This window comes from Gallinula chloropus, assembly GCF_964237585.1.
Source record: "Gallinula chloropus genome assembly, chromosome: 4".
Taxonomy (NCBI): domain Eukaryota; kingdom Metazoa; phylum Chordata; class Aves; order Gruiformes; family Rallidae; genus Gallinula; species Gallinula chloropus.
In genome coordinates, this window is record NC_140088.1 from 4,567,632 (window position 1) to 4,590,878 (window position 23,247).

At 48.3% G+C, this 23,247-nt stretch overlaps 1 protein-coding gene across 1 annotated transcript in view; it reads right to left on the reverse strand.

The window, feature by feature from the left end:
• Positions 1 to 5,886: 5,886 nt before the first annotated feature.
• ESRRB (estrogen related receptor beta) overlaps positions 5,887 to 23,247 on the reverse strand; it is a gene marked incomplete at both ends in the record, with an annotated part of 84,393 nt that continues 67,032 nt past the window's right edge. Inside the window, 4 exons of the mRNA XM_084262755.1 lie at positions 5,887 to 6,131; positions 12,591 to 12,860; positions 18,746 to 18,907; positions 19,530 to 19,640. Coding sequence (XP_084118881.1) covers positions 5,887 to 6,131; positions 12,591 to 12,860; positions 18,746 to 18,907; positions 19,530 to 19,640 — 788 coding nt within the window. The remainder of the gene's footprint in view (positions 6,132 to 12,590; positions 12,861 to 18,745; positions 18,908 to 19,529; positions 19,641 to 23,247) is intronic.

Here is a 23,247-nt window from a genome sequence, read left to right on the forward strand (position 1 = left end):
GCCAGAGATCTTTTGGAACAAGGCTGTTGGTTTTGGCTGGCCAGCAGCAGGGCCATTGTGTTTTGTTGAACCATCCTTGTCCTTTCTAAACCCCTCTTACTAGTTGCTGTCTCTTCCAGGCACCCCAGCACACTGTTAGGCTTGGCCTCGCTCCCCAGGCACAGGTGCTCAGGTTTTGCTATGGTGTCATTTCAAATTGTTTGCTGCTGGAGAGGAAATCTCTTGTGAAGGAAGCCAGACTTAAAGCCCAGCCTCCTGTTACTGGAATGTCAAACACCAAAGCTTTCTGTTTGTCAGCTAATGTTTGCTTTGATTCCCTGTGTGATGCCTAAGCCTGGAAGAGGAGTATTTTGTTGGTTATCACTTCATGGGCAGGTAGCCACAAGCAACTACATATTTGGAGCTTAGTATCATAGCAAGCAGTTAAATGTGCCTTTAACTTGAGGGAGAGAAATATCTTAGAGAACTCAACACTGATTAGTATAAAACTCTCCTTGCCTCCCCAGCTAATCAAAGAAAATATTTTTTCTAATATTTCCTGGGAAGCTCATCTGCAAGAGGAAATGTTGGGTTGTCCTCAGTTTCTCCCAGTGCTGGGTGTGATTGCTATAGACTCCCCACCTAGAAAAACCTAGACAAAGCAAAGGGTGACCAGGAAATGGAAGGAAGGCAGTTGCAACTTTGGAGGTAAGGACTGAGGAAAGCTTATGTCCCCTGGATGGATGTTTGAAGAGACCAGTGGACTCCAGGCTCTCCGTAGTGCTCTGGCTACCCCTACCCACCTCTTGACACCAGCAGCTCCAGGTGTCACATAAACTTTTCAGTCTGGTTTAAAGTCCTACTGTGGTGGCCAAATCCAAACCTTCTGTGACCAAATCCAACATCTGGGGGCTGTGGGGAAGGCTGTGAGGTGCATCTGGGAACTGGAAAGGACACAGCAGCATATTGGCCGGGTGAGGTGTGTAATGGAGATCGTGGTGCTTACACAGGGTGTGGTGCTGTCTGTGCTCAATAGCCAGAAGTGGAATTAAAAACTTGGGAGTCCTTGTTTCTCACATCTCTGCCCTGATTACTACAGCATGTTTTCTTCTGCTTTCTCAAGCAGACCTGAGCTTGCCCTCCTGCCCTGCCTGACCACCAGATCAATGCAAATGCCATGACTTCAGCACTTGCACACACTTTATAAGCACTGGACAGATGCTGTAATGTTTGCAACACTCATGAAGTCACTGTTGGGTTCAAGCCAGTGTTCTATTTTATGATTACAGATTCTGTTTTTCACTGGAACAACTTCAAGGCTTTTTCATCACTAGCTCATGTTTATTCCTTGCGCCACTGAAGTGCAGAGCGTGGGGAGAAAACGGGCAAGAAACAGGCTGGTCCATGGCAAAACAGGCCTGTCTGGCCACCCCTCAGCAAAAAGAGTCTCACAGGACTCAGAAACTTGCTGGGAACTTTTTTTATGGATACAGGAAAACCCCAAATGAAGGTTTCAAAGCACAAGGGCTGGGGCTCTTCTCCCCTCCCGCAGCGTGCACAAGCCATGCCTCCCCCCCACCTCCACTCCCCCAGACTCTTCATGGGGCCATGTGCACCCTGAGGGACAGAATGGAGCAGCTCCTCTTCCACAATAAACATTACTCTGTCTGGGTCAGTTTTTACATGTCTGTGTTTTATTTCTTGTTTTGTTTGAAATGACCTGTACCACAAGAATACAATTTAACAGGTTTGGTTTTTTCTCTCTCTTTTTTTTTTCTTTTTTCTTTTTTTTTTTTAAGGAGCAGATAATAGTTAAGTAGATACTGTTTATTTCACTGTCTATAACTCCCTGCATCATTCTCACAGCCTCTGTCTCTCCAGCTTCTCCATCTACCCCAGCCACAAGAACAACAGCGTGGCCTTTGGCCACAACTGATTATAGCTTGTGGATACAGAGTGGAAGCTCTTTTTTCTCAGCTCCGATTGTTAATAAAAGCTCAACAAGTTACATTCTAGGGTCTTTCTCAGTGACTTTTCCCTCTAGTAGCTGCTTACATTTCTGGTGCAGCATATTTTGTTTTATATATTTGTAATAGTTTAAAAAATAAAACCAAACCAAAGAAAAATGACTTAGCTTACAAAGAGAAAAATAATGCCCCCTTCGCATGAGCAATACTGCAAGGTTCTGATTGTTGTGTGGGGTTCACAGCTTCACAGTTTTGCTGGGAGGTGTAATGCCCAAGTTTCCCCAGAAACCTAACCGCCTGTGGTATTTTACCTTTTCTTTTAATTGATCCCCATGAAATTTATTTTGCATTACAGGCCAGACACCGCTGTTCCCAGAGAAGAATGTGCCCAGTACAGACGAGGTGGTCACTTGGGAAGAATTACCTTTTGTAGTAGCTGGCAGGTACGTGGTCTCTGTTATCTGCACATGCAAATCAGGGGTTGGAGCTTCCTTTACCACAGCTGCTGGATGTGGGCTTCCTGCTTATTCCCTGTCACTGAAACACTTACCTCTGTAGCTTTGCGTTGCTCTTCTTTAAGTCACAGAGCCCATTTGTGTCCCAAGGCTCCATCATCTCTTGATGGATGGCATGGTGCTGCCTCTGTGACTCAGTACAAATGAATGGCAGACAGGGTGCTGACCCAGAGCCTGTTTCCTAGTTCAGCTCTCAACTTCCACACCCCCAGACCTTTATGTAAGAGACTGTGAGCAAAGACTGAGGCAGTGGCTGAAGCCCAGTTCCCTGCTTCAAAGCCCTCCAAGAGGACCACACTGTTACCCTTCCCTGCAAGCCCAGCTCCCTGACCAGCTGGACATGCCCCTCAGCTGTGGCAGCGTGACACTACTAGGGAGGCACATCAGGTCAGAGTACCTGGGAAGAGATGCGTGTGAGTCCTGCACTGGTCTGAAAGGCCCAAGAGACCTGACCTGGTTCCAAATTTAAGATAGTACAAGCCTTTTAAGGGTTAAATCTAGACAGGTGTTTCTGTCCTGGTTCCTGGGGAAGGGTTTGCATTCCTTGCTTAAAGAGATTGATATATGCTTGTTACTGTCTGGTCAGTTCCCATCCTATTTCAGAAGCACTGCAAACATTTACAGGTATATTATCTTCAAGCAGTGGAGGAAATATCCAGATGGGCTCCAAGGCTGTGCAGCTGTAATGGAGAAAGAAGGTCCTGGGGAAAAAAAAGTCTGTTATCTTTATATTGTTCTGCCAAGGCAGCAGTTGCCTGCGATCCATAGCCCTATGCTAAACAGTCAGCAGTCTCTGTGGGCTGGAGGCTAACTCAGCAGCTCTCCACATTCATGTTTGGTAGATAGCTCTCCCCTTCTCCCCCCTGTTCTGGAAAGCAGGTCTGAGTCCAAATACAACAAAGCTGGAAGAACTTTCTGTTTTGTTTTTGAAGGTGAGCTTTCCAGTCAGGGTCCAACAGAGTAAGGATTGCCTCTCAGGATCTTTTCAGCCCATTTTAGGACAGCTACCTTCACACAGCAGGTGGGGGGACAATGTGCTGTGTCTAAGCTGGGTGCAAATCTGCAGGGAAGCAACAGTGGTCAAGTGAGTCAAACTTAGAGGCGGTAGTGCAATACAGCACGTTTGTGAGAGCATTTATACCACAGCCAGAAGGAGTTGCCAGGGTGCAAGACATGGCAAGCTGGCTCTATAGTGATGGTGTTCCTTTCTCTTTGGTCCCTTGCAGTCACAGGTGGGAACAGGGATTGTGAGTGCAACCAAAAGCCTCTCATTTCTCTCCCTAGCTGCCTCTGGGAGGGAGCTGGGGAGAGAAGCAGAAGTATCTGTTCAAAGCACAAGGTCACTGTGGAATTGCTACTGCTGTGAGCATAGAAGCAGTCCCAGCTCCTGTGTGCCTCCTGCCCCTTAAGTCTCTGTGGGCTTACTAGTGTGCCTGAAGCAAGACTGAAACCCTTTTATCAAGTGAGTACAAAATGAGGGAGAGTGGCTGCAACTGTGTAGTGTAGGGAAAAACTCAATGGGGGTGAACTGAACTAACTCAAGTACAAGGAATGGGCTGACTATAAGAGCTGAGAGGTCGGCATCCATCAGTGCCCCAGTCTCTGAGCTAGACTGGGGGTTGTTCTGCAGCACTGACAGCCCTGCCATGACACATTCTGCTCCAGTAGAGAACAAGCACCCTGTGTCTCTCCAATCACACACCTCAACCCTGGTCTGGAAAGCTTCCTGCTAGGGCAAGGAACTCCTCTGCCACACTGCATTTCTCCTAGGCTATCCAGGAAGGGATGGAAGTTTGAGGGGAACAGAGGCAGTAGAGACAGTGGTGTCTCCAATGTAGCTCAGAGGCTTTTTCCTCACCTCTACTGCCACACCACTGACCACAAAACAGACAATGCATTCAGGTTTCATCAGTTCAGGCTGGCTCAAACTAGGTGACCTAAATAATAAAATCTCAGAGAATGCCAACAGCCAGTTTTGTCAGTCACCCACATTCCCCTCCGGGTACCGAGGGAGCCAGCAGTTGTGGCTTAAGCAGCAGATCTAAACCAGGGCTTGCAGACAGCAGGAAACTGGTTACATGAGAGGAGTAAATAAACATTCCCCCACTTCTCTTACCACCTCAAGGTCAAATATTTACTTTCTCATCAGTGAGAAAACCTCTTACCAGGCCCAGGTATAATCTATGCTATCTCTTTTGCTGCTGTTGAGGATAATGGGATGAGGCAGGGGAAGACAGTAGTTGGGATGTTGGGGGTTTCAGGCCACCCTCCTATTTCCCTAGGCTGCCACAAAAAAAAGCAATCTCTCAGGCTCAAGAGTTGCCTCCTCTGAAAAAGCAGTGCTCTTGATGCCTAACTAGCATTTGGCAAAAAGCCTAAGTCTCTGTGGACATGAAGAGTGATCACATTAATGAACTCTAGAAAAGCCCTGGTTTGGGGTGTGTTTATACTCGGGCAGTAACCATGCAGACAAAGCCTTGTCTTCTCTGCCACAAGGAACAAGAAGTGGGGAATGGCACTCAGCTGAGCTGAAGAGGCAGGTTTGATACACTACAGGGTGAAAAGTGTGGAAGAATTTAGTTAGCACCACATAGGAGAGGATGCAGAGATTATCAAGTCAACCCAGTGCGGAAGCGTAACGGGCTCTTTTTCTTTTGCCATCTGGGCAAGGGGACTTGCATTCTCTCAGGGTCACACACCCTACCTCTTTAGGGGCCTGCGGGGATTGTACATGGGAGGGACTAGCCAGGCATAATGACACACTGTACAAGGTCGCAGAATATCTTACACAGTTAGGAGCATCTTTCCCAGTAAGAAGTGGGGCCGGTATGTACAAGTGCTCGCTGGCGCTAGAGGAGCCTGGGAGGCAGCCGTTTGCATCAGGAGAGGTCCAGCAGCACTCTTCTCCAAAGGAGCATCTGCTCTATGGTTAGAGCCAGAAAGGTGACAGAAAGGAGGACCACGGCTGCTTCCCTTTCCATCTGACCCCCCTCAACACCAGCAGATAAAGTTTATATTGACTCTATTTTTCCTCTCTTCCTGCTTCTCTCCCCACTCCCCCTCCAGCACTGGCAGAGGGGGCTGGGGAGCAGGTGGCCTGGCCAGTGCTGAGAGCATCACTGCTCAGAGGGGCTGAGCCCCGACGACCGCCTCAACAAGTGCAAGAGCATATTCTGGTATTTCCCACAGAGAAAAACAAACAAACAAAAAAAAAAGAGAAACAGGTGAGTGATTAAAAGAGTTTCCCCCCTCCTGTACACGAGATTCTGCAGTCACGCCGACAGAGAGACATTAAATAATTCTTCCATAATAAATGATTGGAGATAAAAGCCGGCGGTGGCTGCTGCTGCTGTTCGGATTGCTCCGGTGTCTGCATCTTTGTTTCTAGTTTGTTCCCCGGCCGCTCTCGGCTGGCGCTGGGGCTGTCAGACCTTTGCCTCTAGCATTTCTAGGAAGAGTTTATGCATAGGAACCTTGCCCTGCAGTTTGATGCTGTAGAAGTGCTGCACGGCTTTGGCGGCCGTCTGCCGCAGGAGGGGCAAGGTCAGGAGCAGCTTGCCTGCTCGCCGGGGCTCCTCGTTGCGCTGACTCAGCTCGTAGTCCTGCAGGGCTTCGTGGAGAAGGTCCTGGAGTTTCTGCACTGCATCCATGTCCTCTATGTGCATGGAGTCTGAGGGGAGGGAGAAAAATCAGCAGACAGACAAGTGAGACATGAGGAAGGAAATCCTTTATGCTCCTGAAGATAAAGCTGCTTTTCTTTTTCTTTCTTTTTATTTTGAGGGGGGAGGGAGGGAAAATGAAGGGGGGGGGGGGTGTTCCCTTTCTTAAGGTGTTTCCCTTTCTTAAGGGAAAAAAAAAACCACCTTGTTGGCAGATGTTGGTGCTGCTGTTGTGAAGTTTGGCATCAGCCCACTGGGTTGGCCCAAGCAGTGCAGGGATGGTAAAGTTGTAGGGGGTGTGTGACACATTGTGCCCTATGTGCTGCCCATTTGCCAGCCCCTCCAAGGCTGTGTGGGGTCAGCCGGAGCCCTTTGTGACTTGCACATTCACTTGCCTTCCATGCTCCTTATGGGGAGAGTCACCCTGCAAGGGGCAGCAGCTGCTGTGTTGCCGCTTGGGAACAATCTCATTAAGAATAATTAACACTGCTATAGCGCTTCATCTGTCTAAACTGCCTAATTGCCATGCAGCTGTTCAGGGTGTCAGCAAGACAGAAAAGCCCCAGTAGGTCATAACCAGTGTGCCCATGGGTGTTGCTAGCCCCACCTTTGTGCACATTCCCCCCCCACCTCCCCGTGCCTTGCCATTTGCAGAGACTGCCAGCAGCTGCTCAGGGAGCTTCCTGCTTCAGTAAAGGAAACAGACACCTCCTTCAAGACCTCTTTCCTTAAACCACCAGTTAAGATTTCTACAAGCTGCCAGAGAGGCTACCACGGTTTAAGAGGCGAGCACAGCTCCCTGGTGTGTCTCTGAGGGAAAGGGAGATAGTAGTGACCCAGTCCAGGGTCAAGCTGGGGAACCCGAGGTGAACTTGCAGGTAAGTCACAGTGACAGAGGGCAGCACCAAAGAGCAGGCAGCTTAGGGAAGCTAACCAGGCACGTCATCACTGACGATTTTCTCCCTTTCATCTTGCTGATACTTGCTTCTTCCTTACAAGGCTGACAGCACTGGAGATGCTGTTTCCTTGTCTTCATTGTTCGGAGACCTTTAATCAATACTGAACCCACTGATAAAGATTCCTGCCACTGCTCTGAATCCAGAAGCAGCAGCGAAGGGACAGACACTAGAGCAAGCGCAAATGCACACGTGTAGTCGCACCATCTGCCACTGCAGGCGGGCTCTGCAGCGTGGCAGTGCTCTGGCTCAGCCCACACACCTACAACACAAACGTGAGGACGTGGGTTCCTCAGTGTGACAGCAGTGAAGGGGAGGAAAGCTGGCTGAAGTGCCAAAATCTCTCTAGAAATATGTGGCATCTCTGGGGAGAGTGCAACACAAATTGGAGACTGTGAATTTGGTAAGATACATGTATAGTAAATGCTATTTATGATGCATGATTTATGAAGTATTAGACCAGTTGGGAAAATATTATGTCTAGCAAAAAAGCTGTTTAAGAAGCTGTTTAGAAGGAATGCACTAATTAGAAGATCTTTAAGGGCTGTATTTCCATTAAGCCTAGTAAGGAAAGATTGTTCTTGCTGCATTTGTGTTTTGTATCCAAGAGACCAGGCAAAGAACCTCAGAGAAGGGCTGGCAGGTCATCACAGTGACCCAAGCTAGCCACAGAGGCTGGTTCTGAAAAGTAGGGAGGGAGAAGCATGTTGCCAAGTCAGTCTGGCAACTTGTCCCAGACAGGTAGAACCTCTGGAAGATTTCCATGCACCATACAGAAGTGAGTGGGATCTGTTTCCTGCCAGATTGAGGAGGTAATTTTGGAGACTAGAAGCATTAAGAGCTGGAGCTTGGAGAGAAATGTCCTCCAGCCGTTCTGGTTAATGTCCTTCTGGCTAGGGGCACAAGGGGGAGAAGTAATCACAGACCAGAGTTTGCAGATCCCAGTGGGTGCTAGAAGCACTGGGCATTGAGCCATGCTTCAGGTCAAAGTGGGTGCTCCGCTTTTGGGTGCTGCTGCTGTACAGTAGACAGAATGCCAAAGCTGTATCCTTCTGCCACCTGACTTCTGTAAGATGAGACTTAACAGCACTGAATAACTAGACAGATACAGGGAGAGGAATTGGGGAAATGAAGATCAAAGCCTGCCCTGTTCCCCCCACCCACCCCGCCGCCCTTTGCTGAAAGAAGCTCAAAATTGGCAGCTGACTGCAAAAAATAAAATAACATCGCAGGATTAATTTCCTTGCAATCCATCAGTGAGCTGGTGTCGATGGCATTGATAAACTGTTAATTACAAAATCAATAGCTATGAATTTTTACAGCTGTCAGACCACTGAGGTGGAGGGAGGCTGCCTGACCATGTCCCTGAGGGTCAGCTGGCCTAGAATCACAGAATCATAGAATGGTCTGGGTTGGAAGGGACCCCAAGGGTCACAGAGCTCCAACCCCCCTGCCACAGGCAGGGACACCAACCTCCAGGCCTGGAGCTACACAAGGTTGCCCAGGGCCCCATCCAACCTGGCCTTGAACACCCCCAGGGATGGAGCATCCACCATCTCCCTGGGCAGCCTGTTCCAGCACCTCACCACTCTCTGTAAAGAAGTCAGGCTTCATGTCAGGAGCCCTTCTCCAGCCCTGCTGGCATGGGGTACGTGGCAGGCATGAAAATTGACAAGGCCCACTGCCTCTTCACCCGACTCTTTTCTTGCAGCTTCTGGCAGGAGCAAGAGGAACAGGGACCTCACAGGACCCATTAGTACAGAAGTTGCTACACATCCCCTTGCTGCATGCAGGCCTTGTTTCCTCCACCTCAGCACTGAAATGCACTTGGGGCAAAAAACCAAAGGGAAATAAAGTTTGGCCAGCCTGGGATGTCCTTAACTGAACATGTGCTGTATGCTAACCTGCAGGGATAGACATACATTGATCAGTTTGTATTCTTGAGAAAAGAGGACCTAGGAATGCCTCAAAAGGGACTGCTGGCTCTGCACGTAAGTCTACAGCACCCCTGTCAAAAACGGGTGATCAGCCTGCTGCTCTGGGCATTAAGAATTCATTTCTCAGCTCTCTAAAATGCAGTTTCTGAAGACAGTTTGCTTAAATTGTCTTTGCCAGTCCCAGCAGGTGTGTCCTTGGTGCAGCACGCTGAGGACTCAGAGATCAGCCACAGCTCTGGCAAGGTCGGCCTACTGTCAGCTTCTTGTCTAGCGAGCAGTGTGTGAGCTCCCACTTCTGTTTTCATTTGGTTTAATTCCTAGAAACAAAGGGTCAGAATACTCAGGGCTGCACAAAGAGACAAAAATCCCTAGAAGCTGGTTGTATGAGCAATTACACCAGCAGAGACAGGGGAAATTCAGGAATATTTCTATATGGGAGGCAAGGCAAAAAGCGGTCTAGACAGCCCAGGCGCTAATCTGAGCGCTCAGCTTTAAACCCTGCCTCTGACCTAAGGGAGCCTGGGCCTGGCCCAGAGGCAATCTGCATTCCTGCCGGGTTAGGAATCAGCTGTTTGCACACAAACACATACATGCAGGCTCTGCAAGTCTACTCCATGTCAAAAATACACTAATAACTTAATTATCAGAATGTAAAAGTTGACTATGAAGGTTACATGGAAAAATGCTGTATTCTAACTTTCTTATGTGTGTGTTGGAAGAGGCTTTAATTACATGAACAATGAGAAGTTGTGCTTTACTTTACTTTGTTTCAATACAAATAATAAAGCAGGATTTTTGTGGGTTACGCTCTTACATAGCTGCACTTGTAGCTGTAGTAGGAGAAATGCATGAAGTCAAAATGCCTTTTCCCATTCAGCTGAGAACACGTTTTGTGCCTCCTGACCCTTACATTGGCTCCACAGCACTGGACTGAGAACCCCAACACAGCTAATGAGTGTTGGTTCTGCTCTTTGCTCAGTGTTTCTCCGCTCCTGATGTAGAGTGTTACCCTTGGCTTTGTCCTCACAGTGCAGTGAGCAACATCAGCAGAGAGTGCTTCTGTTGCACCATGAAGAACCTGACAGCACCAAGGCTCAGGTCCTGCAGTGTCTCTGCTCATAGCATGGGCCAGATAAATGTCCCGGAGTGGCACTTGCCCTGTCACAACCACTACCCAAGCACTTCAGCCTCACTGAGGAGCCCTTCTCCCTATTTAATCCTGTGACCTTCCTGGTAGACAGGAGGTAGGTTCTTTAACAAGAGTTGATTACATCGCCAAAAGCCACCGTCCCACAATAGAGAGAGGCCAGCCTTGGCCATCTGCCCATCCTGGTTCAGTGGCAAAGTGAAGGCAGCAATTAGAGCTAAAAAAGCAATATAGGAGAAATTGAAAAAGGGAACTAGATAGCAATTTATATGAATCAGAAGTTATGAAGTGTAGAAAATCGATAAGGGAAGTGAAGGACATCGGAGGAAAATCCATGGCTGGAAGGGCTAAGGACAGTGAAGAGTTTTATAAATATTTAAGAAATATTAAAAAAATTACCATTGGGAGGGTGGGGCTTTTTCACCTGGGGATGATTAACACTATTAATAGCAGTGCAGAGGAGATGGAAGTTCTCAGAGAGTATTTCTGACCTGTTTTGAAAAAAGTATTATGTACCTGTGTTATATGAAGATGATGAAGACTTCTTAGTCTGTTGCTTGTGTAAGAAGATGTTAGACATCTGTTAGGGACAAACTCTACAGCAGAGAAGGATAACTTGCCTTTAAGAGGTCTAAAAACTGCTGGCTGAGGTCCATGTTGGGCAGATTAGTGATAAACAAGTACTTGGTATTTTTGAGAAATTCAAGAAGGCTGGAGAAGTTCAAATGATGCACCTGTTTTCCTAGGTCTTAGCTGATCATTTCCATGCTAGCCTGACACGAACCAGGGCAAAATAAAGGGCGGGGGGGGGGGAAAGTGGTGTTCAATTAAGACTTATAAGATGGTATTACAGCTACTGCCAGTCAACACGACACACTGGAATAGAGGTCTTGTCAAACAAACCTGATTTCATTCTCTGATGAGATTACAAGTTTGGTTGATAAAGTTAACTGCATAGATATAATAGACTTAGGCTTTTATAAGGCACTTGGCTTAGCACCACAGGACATTCTCATTAAAAAATTAGCACTATGCAATATCAATAAAGCACACTTTCAATTGATTAGTAACTGGCTAGATGACAGATCTCAAAGTAGCTATCAGTGATGAATCATCCCTGAAGAAGGAGTTTTCTAGTGGAAATCCACAGGGATCAGTAAAAACCCAGATGCTACACAACATTTTTATCAATGAGCTGTAAGTAATTTCTTCTTTTTTTTCTTCTTTTAAACGGCTGCTGCTAAGAAATAAAGATGGCAAAGAGGAACAGAATGGTGTAAAATGAGGCCAGGGCAGCCTCACAGCATTCTGCAGCACTTGTTTACACTTCAAGTAATGTATCTATAGCCAAGGAATGCAACTGTGGAGCAGAAACTTTATCATGTCAAGCTGGCAGGAGTAAAAAGACCTGGAGTCAGAGCTCAATAAAGGCCAGTAGCTGGAGCCTGAGCTCAAGCAAACTGATGTTAAAGATCTGGTGGGGTTTTCTGCTGGCGTTTTGTTGGTGGTGGTGTGGGGTTTTTTAATGGAGAGAAGTACTCAGCTACCATGAAAGATATAGATCCCCCCTCTTCAGTCCCTTCAGCTTCACACTGGGTGTCTTCCTGGAAGGTGGCTTTAGCCATACACAGATACTGGACTCACTGCTGGGCTGCAAGGGTGAGTTCTGTGACCTGCGCGACGCAGTTCGGCAAGGAGAGCTGATGTGATTCAGTGAGGCTCGAGGGATATAGAGGGAGCCCTCGTCACACAGTAGCTTTAGCAGTTTCCCTTTTGAAGGGACTAGTGAGCAACTACAGGTCTGGCTTTTGTGTCACATCAGCGCACAACACCTCTTGTGTCTCCCCCAGCCCTCCCCAGACAGAGATGGAAGGTGCTGAGTGGAGAGCCACCACCTCCCTCATCCTCTTCATAAGCAGAGACAGAAGAGGCAACACCAGGCTTCTGCCAGCATGTCTTACTCTCTACCTCCCTGTTAAAGGAGGATTCAGTGTGGTCACTGAACATCTGCAGGACAGGACCAGGCAGCCCCAGTCACACAGTTTTTTATGAGCTTTGAAACTGGGACGAGGGTTTCTCTTTTTGCTGTAAACGACCAACGCTGCTGAGCTGGATGCAGGTACAGCCCACATCCCCTTTTCTGAGCTCACAGCCCTCCACAGCCTGCCTTTTACTGCCAGAAGCCAGCAGCCAGCCCCTCCCTGTCTGGCTCCACTTCCTATTACTACAGGGCTGGAGCACAGTTGGGGCTCTAGCAGCAGCAAGCCTCATTCCTCCACGTTCTCCAACTTAGGTCCTGCTCTGTGGACAGAGAGGAGCTTTGAGGATGTAGCATGGCTCAGGCAGAGCAGAGCATCGGGCAGCAGGCCCTAGTTTCCCCCAGACTAGACAACAGCATGGGCCTTGAACCCCTGGTTGTGAGGGCTGTACCTGAGTTGGCGAGGGCCAGAGCTTTGAGTGTGACAAACTCCTCCTTTTCCACCTTGAGCTTCTTGTAGCGACGCACCAGTTGTAGGATGGCCAGGTAGAGCTCCAGCAGCCCCGTCAGACGAGAGTGCTCTTCATCCATGATGTAGTCCTCAGCATAGACGAGCTTGTCCTCATATGGCAGGGAGCGGTACACAATGCCCAGGATGAGGATTTCCATCCAGGCGCTCTGCAGAAGGCTCATCTGGTCCCCAAGAGAGAGGTTGGAGAACCCTGACAGCCAAAAAGACAAGCAAGGTCAAACAGATGTGCAAAGCCTCTAGCAGCCTGGGTCCTCAGTTCCCCTGGGATTCACCACAAGCACTCTCCCCCCCTTGCCCTGCTGCTTTCAAAAAGGGAAAGGGGAGGTGAGGGAAGCTTCAAAGGTTACTAAAGCGACCCTGGCTCTGTGGCAGTCAGCACACATGGACCCTGCCCTACCCTTCTCTTTGCTCCCATGCCCACCCACAACCTCAAGCAGGAATCCTCATACTCTGAGTGCATCTGTGGTAGCCAGAGGTTAGTGATAACCTCTTTCAGTGATCTCTGCTTCTTCTATAGCAGCAGTGGTTTTGTACTACACTGACCTGCTTGCTCTTCCTCTGTAGGTTTGTCCTGCAGCCTATTTAGTATGCCCTGGCTGACCAAAAGAAAACTCAGTGGCAGAACAGAGGGCTTCTGATGAGATAGGAGGAAATGCCACAGGCCTGAATTACATACGTATCATTACATAATCTCTCATTTTGGCCACCATGAGAAAAGGTTCTGCCACAACAGAGCACTGAAATGTATTCAAAAGCTGAATAGAATCTTGTGAATAGACTCTTCTTCTGTTCTTCATCACTCACTGAGCTCCACACCACCAGCTTTCCACACCTCACAGCCAACAACTCTACCCAGTGTCAAAAAACCCTACCTTTATGGTGCCATACAAGTACCTAAACCATGGCCAAACGCAGTAGCAATGGCACCAGCATGCAGCAGTGAACCAAGTCATTTTCCTCAAATACAGAAAGAGCAATCACCATCTGGAAATAGTCCCCTCTGACAGCCCAGAGCCCACTTGAGGATGTAGGGAGTCTGCAGCGTGGAGGCACTGCCTGCTCCGAGGGGGAATGCACAGGGAGGAAAGCTGTGTCTGTTATGTCCTCTGTACCAGGTACCCTTGAAGGCCAGACCATGAAAGATCTTGTGAGCTGGGCACTGTGCAACAGGACATTACAGACAGAGGTGCCAAGCACAGTGTGTCTGTTGGTCCCATCTAGGCAGCTCCTGCCTACCAGTGACAGGCAGGGACTGTACTTTTTGGCAGCTCCCTGCATCTAAAGGTTCCCAAGGCTGTGAGAGAACAGGACACCCAGCCACCCTTCAGCTGGCTCCACCAGCCTCCCCTGCCAGTTTTCCCCCCAGAGGCTTATTTTAAGCCTTGGGGGCCTGTGAGCTCCTGAGCCTCTGTCAAGGAGCCTCCCAGTCCCACTGTCTGTGTTTGGCTCAGCAGGACTCCTTTGTCCCACAGCCCTCCTCACAGTTCTTGGCCCTGCACCAGGACCTAGGTAGCCAGCCACCATGATGATCATTTGATTTCTCTTGTTATCAAGTTGGCAATTAACAAAAGAGCTGATGATTGCTATATTGACTGACTGTGGGTTCTCTTTTTCTATCTGCACTATCTCAGCTGGGGAAGGGAAGGCAGAAGGGTGGGTTAGTGGTATTTATTTATCACTACGCCATGTTTTGTGTTTGTGTTGCCAGGGGAAGCAAAGGGTGATAATGGCCTGGCAGCCCTTGGACATCCAATTTCCCTTATCAGGCCACTGAATAGAAAAGAGGCCCCAGGCCACATTAATTAACAGATACCAATCAGTTGTCACGTGTTGTGTGTGCAAGGTCTGAGGGGAGCAGTGGGTGGGAGGGAAGAATCAATAAACTGTTGGGGAGGAGTGCCAGAGGGAACAGCTAAAGAGGAGTCCAGGCTACTGGGGAAAAGAGCTGCAAATCCAGCTCCATGACTGCAAGATTGATTCCTGTACAGCACAGCCTGTGCTCCCTGCAGTCCTGCACCTGGTGAATCCCACCACTTGCTCGGGCTGGGAGTGCTTCAGGGGTGCCTCATCCTTTGGCTGGCCCTTCTGCAGTCAGCACTGTGCTGCTTCTGAATGCAGCCCTCCTGCCTGAGCACAGGCTGATGCAGCTCCAGATCCTTCTCCCCAGGTCTCCTACTTGCAGCACAGGGAACCAAGATCAGGCCTGAGAAAGGGCTAACGGTGCTGTGCACTGCTACTGTCACAGTTCCCAGCATCTGGAACCTCTCCTTTGCTCACCCCTCTCTTAGCTCTGACCACAGACAACAGCCCAGCATTTAGGCTGCTGCCTTAAGTCCAGTTTCTGTGTCAGTCACATGGCCTTTTTGCATCTTGGTTCCTCATCTGGATTACAACAGGGGTGATGCCATCACCTCACTGTGGTCTGGCAATGGAATTGGTTAAAGATTGAGAAAGAGTCATGTAGTAGAGTGAGAGAACCCAGGACAGAAATGGCTCACACTTTTCTGCTACAGCATAAAATAGAAAAATTGACTTAACCCCAGCAGAAGCCTGTCCATCCAGCATCTCTGTTCACCACTCCTTCCCAGAGGCAGCTATGGCAGGTGGGAATTGCACGGGAGGGGCTGTGCTTTATCCTATGCCAAGGAGAACAGAAGAGCCAGTTGCAATTGCCCTCCCCACCCGGGGAAAGTCCCCTGCCAGAAGCACTTCAAGGTGGTGAATGGCTCCAGCTCTGACAGGCAGGTGGGAGGGATGGGGTGCTGCTGTGCTAAGCCCAGACTGGAAATGTCTGACCCAACTGGGACCCTTTTCCTCCAGTATTCACAGATGTAGAATGCAAGGGCTGGAGGACTCTGCCTCTATCGCCGCGTCTGCACAGACAAGGGATCATCATATAACCTGGGGTCTCCCACGATATATAACTTGAGATCAGGAAAGGTAAATGCTAATTTCACCTGGACAAATCCACAGGCTTGCTATTATATAACCCTGGAGAACCTCTTGTCATGGAATTTAACAGCCTCACCGTCTTACAGCTCCCAGGAACTGATAGAACCCAGCATCCAGAAAGTACCCTTAGTGTATCTTGCTGCTTTTCTCAGGTCTCATCCTGAAAGGTGCTGCATGGTCCACTGTCATCCCTTGGCTCTCAAAAGAGGAGGCTCTGTCCCTAGCACAGAGCTGCCTACATTTTTCCCTTCTTCCCAGTTGCAGGTTGGGAAAAGCTGCTTTAGTGGATGTGACATTCAGGGAATTTTTCTGGGTTTTTTTATTTCAGTGGTTTGGCAGTGGGAGCTCCCAGAATTAAAAAAAAAAAAAAAAAGTCACATAATTTGTGGCAAGTGGAGTTCATAATCTGTTAATTTATTATCATTTCTGTCATCCTGGAGGGCCATTAGCAGAGGTAATAAAGGGAGATGTAATTATAGGATCTGAGGCCACTCCAGACACAGCTGCTGTCACTCCACTTGCCATATTTCATTTTGTGCTGGTACTATCGTCTTCCCAGTGAGAACAGCACAACAGCTACCCTGGGAGAGCCTTCGTTGTCACCCCCCCAGAGAAGACTTGTCTTCCTGCATCAAGGCATGCAGGAAAGGTAGATGCTGTTCCAAGACAGTTAGCACAGGGGGAGGGTGAGTAGTGGGGAGGGGGCCTCGTACGGAAGGGGACAACTCTACAGTGGCTCAGTGTGGCTTTTGAGCTAATGGCTAATAAGGCTATTGAGCTAATAACACTTGCTAAACACCATTAAATCATGCTTCCTTGTTATCATAGGAGAGTGTCTTGAAGCCTAAGTGATTTTATTTGCTGATACTGGGGTAGAAGTTTGTGCTGACACCTCAGACCCTGAAGGGTTGATACCACTTTAATGTCACACTGTTCTTTACCAATTCCAGTGAGGACGTAAGGCAGGAGTATGTGACTTGTGTTCCTTTCTCCATCCCTCTCTGTCCAAGAGTTCATGCACATGGGAAGCAATGTCCTGTTTTGCTCAAAATCCTTGGAAGGCAGAAATAGGGGGCATGGATAATCTAAACACCTGGCAGCCTCCTGGCCCTGCCCTGCTCTGCCCCCTTGCTGCCTAACTCAGTATGTTTCATACTTGTTTCAGAAATATGGGGTATTTTGTTCCCTTGTTATGATCTGTCTTTTATTATGCTTGTGTGTAGGTACTGCTCCCTTGTGTAACAATCCCTGAGCACTCTGCTCTACACATATTCCTGTTATAACACCACTGCTGGTCTGAACTGTGCCAGGCTGATGGCTGCTACCATGCTGCAGGGATAGGAGAACACCCACAGAAAATTGAGATGATGGCAGGTATGTCCTGCCTGCCAGAAAGCTGAGGAAGAGCTCCTTTCACCGTGCAGGAGTAGTATCTACTATACTCCTGGTGTAACACCATCATGCCAGGCTGGAAAGATCAGTAGGAACTTGGAGCTGAGCATTCCATGCTTATTCCCACAGCAGCAAGCTAGGGAACTGCAGCAGGGCACCCTGTGCCAACAGAAATAGCCAAGGTTGGGAGAACAACACCTCACTGGGCAGCACTGCATTACAACCACTCCTGTTAACACTCAAAGTACTGGGTTAGTAGAGCAATCTGGGCTGAGTTCCCTAATCGCCACTGTAACCCCCCTGTGATGAATCAGCCCCAGAAGGATTCCAGCACTAGTGACAGCTGTAATCCCTTCAGATCTTGTGTAAGAAGGTCACCACTGAGATTAACCTCTATTCAGAAACACCGTCCTGAAAAAGTTTCTCCAGACTTTGTAGTCCCACCATGTAACAGTACAGATTCCTTATAGCCCAGGAAACGACTGACTCCTGAGCCACAGGAGGCATACTTGCTCTGAAAAAGATAAGCAGCCACAAAGAAGCCAACACAGGAGCTACAAAGAAAAGCAAAATACACAGGAGAACTAAACCTATCACTTGTGCTAAGATGCCTCACCAAACAAGGAAGAACTGAAAGCCAAGAAGCCAAGCAAGAGAATGCAGTAGAAGCCACAGACCATGTGCAGTAGGGGTTAAGTCCAGTGATCCTGCAGCTGAGCCTCACATACTCTCTTGACAAAAGAAGGGGGACAGAAGGCAGGAGACAGCAGTAGAGAGCTGTTCATAGCTGTAGAGAGCTGTTTGTAGTGAGCAGCCTTTGGAAAGGGGCCACGTAAACACCAAGGACATTTCATAAGTTCCTGGTGAACCTTTTCCACACCCAAATCCAACCTTTTATGAGAAGGACAATGCAGGGAACTAGAGAGAGAGGGCATTTTCCCATGCCCATCCAAATCTTTGTCCCCAGAACCCCATAGAGGGCTATGTCTGCTCTGTCAGCCTGGGTCCATCGTGTCACTTGCTATGTCACTCAGTCACACAGTGGATACAGTCAGTCAGCCTTCAGTGACTGGCCACATTGCCAAAAAGGTGTCCTCAATGTTTGTCAGCATAGAAACCTGGAGGGTCACTGACAATAGTGAGTATGTCCTGCATCCCAGTGGGACTGGTGATGAATCCATATGGCAAAAGCATTACTGAGTCTGGACAAGCATGCCCACTACAGACAGGACAGGTACCTGCCTTGTCATGAGCAACAAAGTCTGGTCCCTGCCATAACACACACTGAACTATACACACAGTAGGCCTATATCATGTTGATGCAGTGCAAAAATCACTGAAGTCCACCAGACCATCCTAAAGGCTGTTTCCCAAGTGCTTGTGCTGTGCCACTCAATGCCATGTACAACCAAGAGCTTTATCACACCGTCTTGAAGCTGCCTGTGTGTAATACCAGGGCACGCACACACACACACACACACACACACACACACACACACACACACACACACAGTCACCAATGCACCTACAGCTGTTCATGCACCTACACCACAGGCTATACTGGAGTTTGTTACCAATGAGAACCCACCACAAGCAGTTTTCTGTGATGGTGATTTCCACTCATCACTATATGTAAAAGTCTTGGTTGGAAGACAAAAGTGCTAAGCACAGTGATAAATTATACCTCCCTTTGCTGTTTGTGCTTACATTGTTGTAACTCCTCCTGTTTACCTGGGATGTGCTTTGCCCAGCCAATGATCACCACCAGTTCCCTGTCTGCCAGGTCACAGAGGGTTGTCAGGGCTTTGATGTCACTCTCTGGCATGGTTGGATCAGGCATGGCATAAATCTTCTCTGGCTCAGCCACCAGCAAGTGGGAGACGATCTTAGTCACTGTGCATTTCAAAGAAGAAGTTGTTGTTGTTGTATCTCTCATGACATAGAACAGTAAAGAGTCATAACAGCCCTTTCTAGATGGACCTTCCTGGGGGTGACACATGATTATAGGGGCCAGAGGACCTCAGAGATGATTTTGGCCACAACAGGAGAAGACTACACTGCAGCTACCCAAGCTGTAGTGATCTACTTATGCCAAATCAGCTCTGTATAGGGATGACAAAAGCAGGAAGCTACTGCAAGGTGGTCAGCCACTGTCTCAGGTAGGTCCTCCTCAGGAGGAGGCATGAATACTCAGTTGGTGGTAGGTGGAAAAGCTGAGAGAACTGCAAGGAGTATGGAAGGGGGAAAAGAAGCACGGGACCAGTTAAGATCAGAGCACCACTAATTTGATTTACATAATCTCCTAGGAAAGGTCTGGTATTTAACCCTGGGTACAATGAATACAGCTCCTAAGCTGTACTCCAGGTGTACCTGCACTGTGAGCTTAAGAAAAAATTCTAGTGCTGGTGACTGACAGGGGAATCAGAAGTGACAACTGCTCCACTCCATGTTTGGGGAGACAGAAAGAGAAACACAGCAGTTGCTCAGAGGACCACAATTCAAGACCAATACGTACGTGGCTTTTTAGCTGGGGGAGGGATCTGTAGGCTCAGGTAAGTGCTGCTCTCAGAATCCAGTCTCCTCTTGTATTTCTGACGGCCGCCACGGACTCGGTCCAGACGAACACCTGAGGGTACAAGATAAATCCTTGTGACTCCTTAGTGCCACAGGGGACCTTGATATGCAGATGCTAAAATTTGCTAAGACATTCCCCACGCTCCAGACAGCTTTCCTCTCCCAAGCACTTGAGATCTCATCTGAACCCAGCAATCCCAGTAATACCTCCAGCTCCAACTGTGGGGCTGTCGGCTTTATTTTTATCCAAAACATTAACAAAGCCAGAAATTAACCCATTCAAACTCTTGGATCACCATCAATCTGATGGGCAAATGGAAAGCTCCAGACCTCAATGCCCTCTACATGATCTTGCTTTTATAAAGAAAGACTTTAAATGTCAATCAAACCTGCAGTTATAAAAATAAGCTTTCAGATTGTTCTTAAAAATGAGAAGTTAAATGTTCTGTGACCTCTTACTGTTTATATCTGAAAAAGTGACCTATAGCAAATAGATTATCAGCTATGAATTCAACAACCATGTTTCAGCCTTGATCAAGTAATGCAACAGTAATAAATAGAAACAACCTCTGCTACAATGAAGCAAAGATAAAGCTGAGGCAGGAAGACACAGAAGAATTTGTTGTAGCTCTTTCAAAATACAGTGGATCAAACTGCAAATAGCACATTGAAAACAGTTCCCAGTGACTGAGAAACACCAGGGACTGCTGTCACCACACGGGAAGCCACAGCAGCATCAATAAGCCTGGAACAGCAGCTGAACTGCTGTCTCAATACAAAACACAATGTTAAAACCAAATAGTGAAAAAAGCCATAGATATTTGTCTGATTGCCAATTATTTCCAGCTAGCCATGTGGGCTCTGGCAATCAGCTCTTGGGAAATGGGTACTTCAGTCTTGCCAGCAGACACAGCTATTGCAAAAACCCCCACCAAACCAAACCCAAAAAGGTACTTAAAAAAATAACCTTTCAAGGTAAGTGTGGGAGTATTCAAACAGAATAAACATTTGAACTTACACCCTACAGGTACTTCCTTAGAAGCACAAGTGACTTTATCTAGTCTGATCACAGGAGCCAATTATGTGATACACGTACTAATCACATCGAGCCATTAATATTTTGCAATCAATCCCCTGCATAAACACAAACAACTGAAAGCAAACACTCCAGAGCAGTTCTGAAGTGATGCTTTCCAAACAACTCGTACACCTGAAAAAGCCTGCAGCCTGCTGACAGATACTCTGCCCCAGAGAGGGGCACCTGCCTGTCACTCACACTGCACTCAATGCCTCTTCTGCTAACTGTGTCATGTTGAAGAGGAAGCTTTTGCTGCAGTGCTCACCCCAGCCCCACCTGGACCACAGGAAACTGTTACCTGCCACCACACCTAGATGGTCTCCATGGCTGGAGCACCCCAGCCCTGTCACAGGGCTGACAGACGGTACCAACAGCCCTGCGACAGCAGGAACAACCACCACCAACCAGGCCAACAGCACTCAGCTACAGTGTCTGACAGCACAGTCTCCCTGGCAGCAGAACACCCACACAGAGGTGCAGGGGGCATTGCCTGTAAGCCATGGTGTGTGGGGACAGAGGCTCCTGGGTGTGATGTTACTCATGCTACACAGCTGCTCCCTTACAAGAGTCCTGCTGCTCCCACTGAGCAGGAGAAGCAGGAGTGAGCCTGCCTGGAGCTCTGCAGAGCAAAGGAACTGCTGCTGCAAGTGGCTGCTGTGGAAGGATGGTAGACATTGGAAGATGGAGAGAAGACATGAACTTGAGCAGGTGAATTCAGATCAGACTGAGCAGTTTCAATTTCTGACTGTGCGTGGAGAACTCACTGACATCCCCAAGCACAAGCACCACCTTTCTCCTCCATTAAACAGTTGTATTTCTGAAAATGTTGCCTGTTGCTTCTTTCATGTCCATTCCCAGCAGCAGAGAGCCTGTGGGCAAGATTCCTTCCTGGGAGCCCCAACACATTTGAGGGTGTTTCAGAAATGTATGTGTTTCAGTGTATGCAGAACAGTGATTTCAGGAAGGGCAGCCAGGGAATCCCAAACCTAGTGACATCCCTGAGGAACAGAACTAATGAAGTTCTGGATGAAGGAGAAAACTTTTATTTCTGTCCATGATTTCTTTCCCTATATAATTTTCCCCTGCTTTCCTAAGAAAGAAGATCTCTGTTCCATGCTCTGGTGAATGAATGACACTGACCCATGAGCCAGGCAAGGAGGGAGAGACAGGAATTTTGGAAATTGACAGTAAACCAAGGAACCAGGTGTAGAAATTGAAAGGATGGGGGAAGCACTGTTCAGAGATTGTGGAGGAATCCAGAACAGGCTGCAGGACTTCAGACCTAAATCACTGCTCCCCAGAAGAAGGGTCACAGAGGTAATTTAGCTCAGAGCTAAGTCACCAAAGGAGTGTTTGCTGCCTTGAGGAGCCTGCAGCCCTGGCTGTGACTTAACTCACTTTATTTTAGACTTTGATAGTTCTCTTCTGTGCATCTGGGCACCCTTGAAAGACAACAGAGAGAAGCAGAAACCTCTGCATTCATCTCCCCAGGCAGACACTTACCTGAGGAATAAGGACAGCTACTTCTCTCCACTCACTACCAAGGGAACCCCTGCAGGGTCAAGCCCATGCTTCCTCTAGCCCAGTTTTCTTTCTCAGTCTATTTAGGGAGAGTGTGTGAGCCTTTTGTAACAGGTAGAACAGCATAAGCATGGACCAAGGATCAAATTTTTTAGATATGTGACACAATGGAGAGGCTCCCACCACTTCAGGGAGAGAGGCCTGCTTGTGACAGAGATCCACAGAGGTAAGGGAACTAGACACACCACATCACACACCACACCACAGGGGTGTCCATTCCCTCACACCAGTGGGTAGGGTGTCAATGGTGCAGGGAGAGACCATTCTCAGCCCAGGAGAAACCAACACACAGCCCTGCAGGATGCTTTCACTGTGCAGTTTGATAAGCAGTGTGGCCTGGGAGGGGTACAGAGGAAATGGAGGAAGGAGTTCTTTTCCTTCTCCCAAGGAGAAGCATGCCATCCTCCAGTGCTTGGCAGAGGAATGGCTACACAGGTTGCAGCAGTATTAGGGACCCTCAATCCGATTAGAAGGACACAAAGGACTTAAGTGCATTAAAAAAAGATAAGAGAGATGCAGAGAGATTTCCCCTCCAACCCTCCTTCCCTCACTGAGCAGATAGAGGTCTGTCTGCCCAAGGACTTTGGCTTGTTAATTTGGAACAAGTGTTTGTCCTCCTCCTGTTCCCCATCCTGCATGACCCTCCTTGAGGCAAATGTTTTCAATCAGCATTTGCAGAGCTGCCATTCCACCCTGTGTCATCGCTGCAGCCGCAGAGCCAGTGACCAGGCTGACCCCTGCACAGCACATCCCAGTGCCAGTGTCTGAGTGCACTGACCTGCAGGCACTGCAACAAACCCTGTTTCAACCCTGACTGTGTTGCACCAGGCACGGGCATCATGGCAAAATCCCTTCCCCAAAGAACTGAGAGCCGAGTGCGTCGTACCCAGGTGGAAGGAAAGGGCATGGTCAAAAATCAGGACCTGGTAACTGAGCTGTGGTATGAGGTGGCTTTTGCCAGCTACTTGATTTCCTCAGTGGTTGATTTGAAGGTAGACAG